General features: G+C 46.1%; 1 protein-coding gene across 1 annotated transcript in view; it reads left to right on the top strand.

Annotated features, from left to right (window-relative positions):
• The first annotated feature begins 3245 nt into the window (after window positions 1-3245).
• Rsad2 (radical S-adenosyl methionine domain containing 2) overlaps window positions 3246-5164 on the top strand; it is a 12026-nt gene continuing 10107 nt past the window's right edge. The window contains exon 1 of the mRNA XM_021202766.1: window positions 3246-3605. Within this exon, the coding sequence (XP_021058425.1) occupies window positions 3257-3605 (349 nt within the window). The 5' untranslated portion in view covers window positions 3246-3256. The remainder of the gene's footprint in view (window positions 3606-5164) is intronic.

Raw genomic sequence — 5164 nt, 5'->3', positions numbered from 1 at the left:
TGTGTAGCCCTGGCTGTCCTGGAATTCACTCTGTAGACCAGGCTGGCCTCAAACTCAGAAATCCACCCGTCTCTTCTTTTTCACTTTTCACAGACATATATAAACAACATTCTGATAAAAGAGAAATCTAGTACAGTCTAATTCAGGAGTCTGTTATACTTCCTAAGACAATGGAAATGAGGCCTGAGGATATGACTCAGTTGGTAAAGAATCGCCGTGAAGCATGAAGACCTGAGTTCAGACCTCTAGTACCCACATAAAAAGCCAGGTATGGCAGCCTGTGCCTACACTCCTAGCAACAGGGAAGACAAAAGTAGGCAGATCCGCTGGAGCCTGCCTAGCACATCCTAGGCTCTGGCTGTCTCCACATCCCCAGTGCTGGGATTTCAGTCAGGTGACATCAAACATGCCATCAGTTACACAGGTTCTGAGAATCGAATTCAGGTTCCTCCATTTGTAAGGTGTACAAATGAGTATGGTCTTTCCCCTCTGTGAGCAGAACAGAGTCACCTCATTGCCATTTTGGAGCAAAGATTTTTTTCTTGTTCCCCAATCAGGAAAACAGCTTAGTGATAACCAAGCCTGTAGTAGCAGAGTAGAGCTTTTGATGCGCCTTAGTAGAAAGCAGTGGGGAAATGTCCTAAGACCTCCACTTGGTGGACAGCTGTGACCCCTCCCTGCTCCCACTAACTCAAGTGATCTTGGGAAATGCTAGGATATATGGGAAGTTTAAGGTTAACTGAAAGAGGGGGCTGCATGATGCAGTTACCATGACACCATCATCCATGATGGGGTGGGACTTCGCCAAGGTGCATTTCTTTCTAAGCAGCCTATTCCCAAAGCTCTGTAAGTCCAATAAACTCACTGGCTCATCAAATTGGACTTTGCTGGAATTGTCCATCGGTCCTTCGTTGGTGCTGAGATGGAAAGATACTGGTTTTCATCTCCTTAGGAAATGTTAACACAAGTCAAGCCCTTTACCAACAGAGCTATCTTCCCAGACCCTGTATTATATTTTCTTTTCCATCAGCCTGTACACGGATCCAAAACTTAGCTAATGGGGTGAGGGGAACGTTGTAATGTCAAGTTTCTGTATATGCACAGGAGTAAAACTCCCCATATATAACCGTTGCATGTGAGAAAAAAAAAGTTCAAAACGTGTCTAGAATCATTTCCAGGTCTGTAAGTGTGGATGAATGGTGCTTGAACGTCATTGTCATATTTGGTCCATGTCCCCAAGACCCCTTCATCACATGCCATGCAAATATCCCCAAATCTGACAAACAAACCAGGAAATAAGAAGCCCTTCTCATATCCACTTTGATAAGGGACAAACAACCTGATTTCTCTTTATTTACAGGATAAAGCAGGTGCCTTATAGGCAAAGGAGGAAGAATGAGAAACAGAGCATTCATCCAATACTGTTTCATTTGGAGAGGCTTTAAAGATGACTAAAGGATATAGATAGAATTTCAAAGCCTGAGGTTGGTTCTTAATGTGCCTCCAACAGCACTTGCCAACCCCGCAGGCTTGCAGTCGTTAGCTATGGCGTTGTCTGGACCTTCCTTCTCTTAGGCTGTCAGAAGAATATGCATGCACTCTCTCTCCTTCCCCAGACACTGGAAGAACTAGAAACAACACAAAGGAAGTAGCTTGAGGATCAGGGAGCTCCCAAGGAAAGATGTCAGAGGGAAGACAGGGACATCAAAAGAGGCAAGGTCCAGAGACTGAGCCAAGCAAGTTAGATGTGTTGCCGTGCCCCAAGGGACCTTATTACTGACGCACAGGAGCTTGCCTAGAGGTAAGGCACCAGCCACGTGTTGCAGAGTATAACTCAGGATGGTCGCATTGTACCATACTGGCAAAACTTTAAATGAAGGTGTTTGAGAAATATGTACACCATATGTCCTTTGATACCATAAAAAGAAAGAAAGAACCAATTACTAAGGAATCCAGTGTTAAAATGGCTATGCTCACAATCATCCACTGGACGGAGCACAGGGTCCCCAATGAAGGAACTAGAGAAAGGATCCAAGGGGATGAAGGGGGTTGTAGCTCCACAGGAGGAACATCAATATGAGCCAAGCAGCCCCCCCCCCAGAGCCCCTTGGGACTAAACCACCAATCAAAGAAAACATGGTGGGACTTGTGGGTCTAGCCGTATATGTAGCAGAGGATGGCCTAGTCAGTCATCAATGGGAGGAGAGGTCCTAGGTCCTGTGAAGGTTCTATGCCCTAGTATAGGGGAAGGCCAGGGCCAGGAATGGGAGTGGGTGGGTTGGGGAGCAGAGGGAGGGGCGAGGGGAGGGGGGATTTTCGGAGGGGAAACTAGGAAAAGGGATAACATTTGAATTGTAAATAAAGAAAATATCTAATAAAATATATTTTAAAATGTAATTAAAAAAAGAATATAAAGTTGGGTGGGTAGGGAGGTGGAGAGGATCTGGAAGGAACGGAGAAGAAGAAAACATGAGAATATATTGTATTAAATATATTTTCAATAAAAGTTTAAAAAAATAAAATGGCTAAATTTACTTTGCCAAATTTCTCTGGTGTGTTTGCCTGGAATATACAAGTCTTGAGTCCTTTAGGGAAGGCCTGGGCCAAATAGTGGGAGTGGGTGGGTAGGGGAGCGGGGGGGGGGGTATAGGGAACTTTCGGGATAGCATTTGAAATGTAACTAAAGAAAATAATAATAATAATAAAATAATTTAAAAAAAAAGAGAGTGTTGCCAGTCACTGTCAAGGTCAGTGTACAACTGATTTGCTACATACCAAGTTATAAAACTCTAGGGTTTTGGTAAGTTTGTTGTGTTTTGTTGTTTTGTTTGTTTATTTGGGGGTGGGTGGGGAACGAAAGCAGAATATTTAAAAACTGTTGAGCATGCATAGATAATCATATATTTTGTTTGTTTGTTAAAATAACAGCCTGCTATGTGTCTGTCTGTAAGAAACTTGTTTCAGAAACTGGTGGCTGCTGGAATCCTTGCAGAGTCATCAGGACAGATGTTTACAGAGGTTCTAGGGGCAGCCGGGAGCCAGGGAAAGGCAGTGGATCGGCCTGCGTCCTATGGTTCAGTCTTGGCTCTGGTTCAACTTTCATTTTCAGAAAACAGAAACTCTGCCTAACTGAGACTTACTCAAGGGAGGCGTTTCCCTCCTCCTTGTGACACAATGATCAAATGCTTGGGGGCGTGACTAGCTGGGCCACAGTTTATAAGCCCTTACAGGCAGCAGCAGGTGTGTGCCTGTCACCATGGGGATGCTGGTGCCTACTGCTCTAGCTGCTCGGCTGCTAAGCCTGTTCCAGCAGCAACTGGGTTCCCTCTGGAGTGGCCTGGCCATCCTGTTCTGCTGGCTGAGAATAGCATTGAGGTGGCTAGATCCCGGGAAGGAACAGCCACAGGTTCGGGATGAGCCCAAGGAGACCCAGGAGACCCAGGAAGATGTGAACAGTACTCAGCCCACAACCCCCGTCAGTGTCAACTACCACTTCACTCGTCAGTGCAACTACAAATGTGGCTTCTGCTTCCACACAGCCAAGACATCCTTCGTGCTGCCCCTGGAGGAGGCCAAGCGAGGACTGCTTCTGCTCAAACAGGCTGGTAAGTTCCTGGACCAGACAGAAGCCAGGGTGATGGGCATGGGAAGGGCTCCAGGAAAACTTGACACAGCAGGGAACGGGCAGATTTGCATGAATGAGAAAGGAACACCAGGTGGACAGGAAGGACCCTCCAGTCTGGAGGTGGCCTGGCCAGGACCATGGAACTCACTCTTGTTGGCAGAGGTATGTGGTCAGTGACCCCGATTCATCCTTGTGTTTGGAACAGAGTTTTCCCAGAGAAATCTGATTTCCAGAAACACTAAGTGAGCAAAGGGTTGGGGGTGTTGAGACCCAAGTCCTCTATGTGAACAACCTGACAGAAGTTACACCCTGTTCCATCTTTATTCATTGCTGGAAACTTCTCTCTCTCTCTCTTTAAAAAACAATCTGTGTGTACACATGATGTGTGTGTGTGTGTGTGTGTGTGTGTGTGTGTGTGTGTGTGTGTGTATGTGAGAGAGAGAGTTTGTGTATGCATGTGTATGTGTCTCAGTCTGCTGCTGGGTACAGCAAGCCTGTGAACATCCCAGGACAATTTTAGGTGTTAGTTCAGTCTTAGCCTTGTCAAACCTTGTTTGAGAGAGGATTTCCCTTTGGTTCGCTGATGATGTACAATGTTGATTAGCATTTAAGCCTTGCAGAGTCTCCTGTCTTTCCTCCCATCTGGAAGGAGGAGGGCCAGCACTACAAACTCTCACTACCGTATTCAGGTTTACTTGGGTGCTGGAGATCCGAACACACATTCTCAGAGCTATCCAGCAAGTGTATCACACATTGAGCCACCTCTCCAGCCTCATGTGAGCCTTAAAATATTTTTCAACGGGCGTGTCATGGGAATTTCTTCCCAAGACTTGCCGTCGTACTCTATCAATCAGCAGTGAAGTTCAAATACAGCCTCTTCTCCTCCGAACCTCCCCTTCCTCTTTCCCTCCTTTCCACCCTTCTACTCTTTCCAGAATACCTGCTAGCCTAGAGACTACCTTCTCTTTCTGGCTACCCTTTAACTGAAGCACAGCAGATGTGTCTAGGCAGCAGGCATGCTAGCTGCACTTCCAGCTGACTCGCTCAGCCAAGAATTCTCCCTGGAGCACAGCTGGGAAAGAGAAAAGTCATTGGCCAGTGCTCCAGGTACACTCTGGCTTCCAGCCACCACACTGACCCCATGGGAACTCCCAAGGAGGTTTCTGATGCTCACGTCAAACTCGCCTGATTCTGTGTTGTGATAATGAAATCATACAGTACACAGCACAACTCAGCAGGATCTACCTCAAGTCTATCCTGGCTCATTACCCACGGTAAAGACTGTAAGCTTTGTTATCTCACTGTACCTACATCAAGCTCTGGTCGTTTATCACCAGGAGTTTAGTAATGGAGCCAGTCTTTACTTTCCTAACTGAAAGCATGGTGTCTCGTTAAAAATGCAGCTTTTAGATTCACCTAACAACTAACTCATCTAAGCCTTTGCTGTTTGACAGAACCAGAATCTGAGCCCTGACATCACAGCTGTTATGAGCTCATAACACACACACACACACACACACACACACACACACACACACA

This window comes from Mus pahari, chromosome 7, assembly GCF_900095145.1.
Source record: "Mus pahari chromosome 7, PAHARI_EIJ_v1.1, whole genome shotgun sequence".
In the NCBI taxonomy this organism is placed as follows: Eukaryota; Metazoa; Chordata; class Mammalia; order Rodentia; family Muridae; genus Mus; species Mus pahari.
The sequence above is the reverse complement of the archived record's forward strand: the minus strand, read 5'-3'. Positions and strand labels throughout refer to the sequence as shown.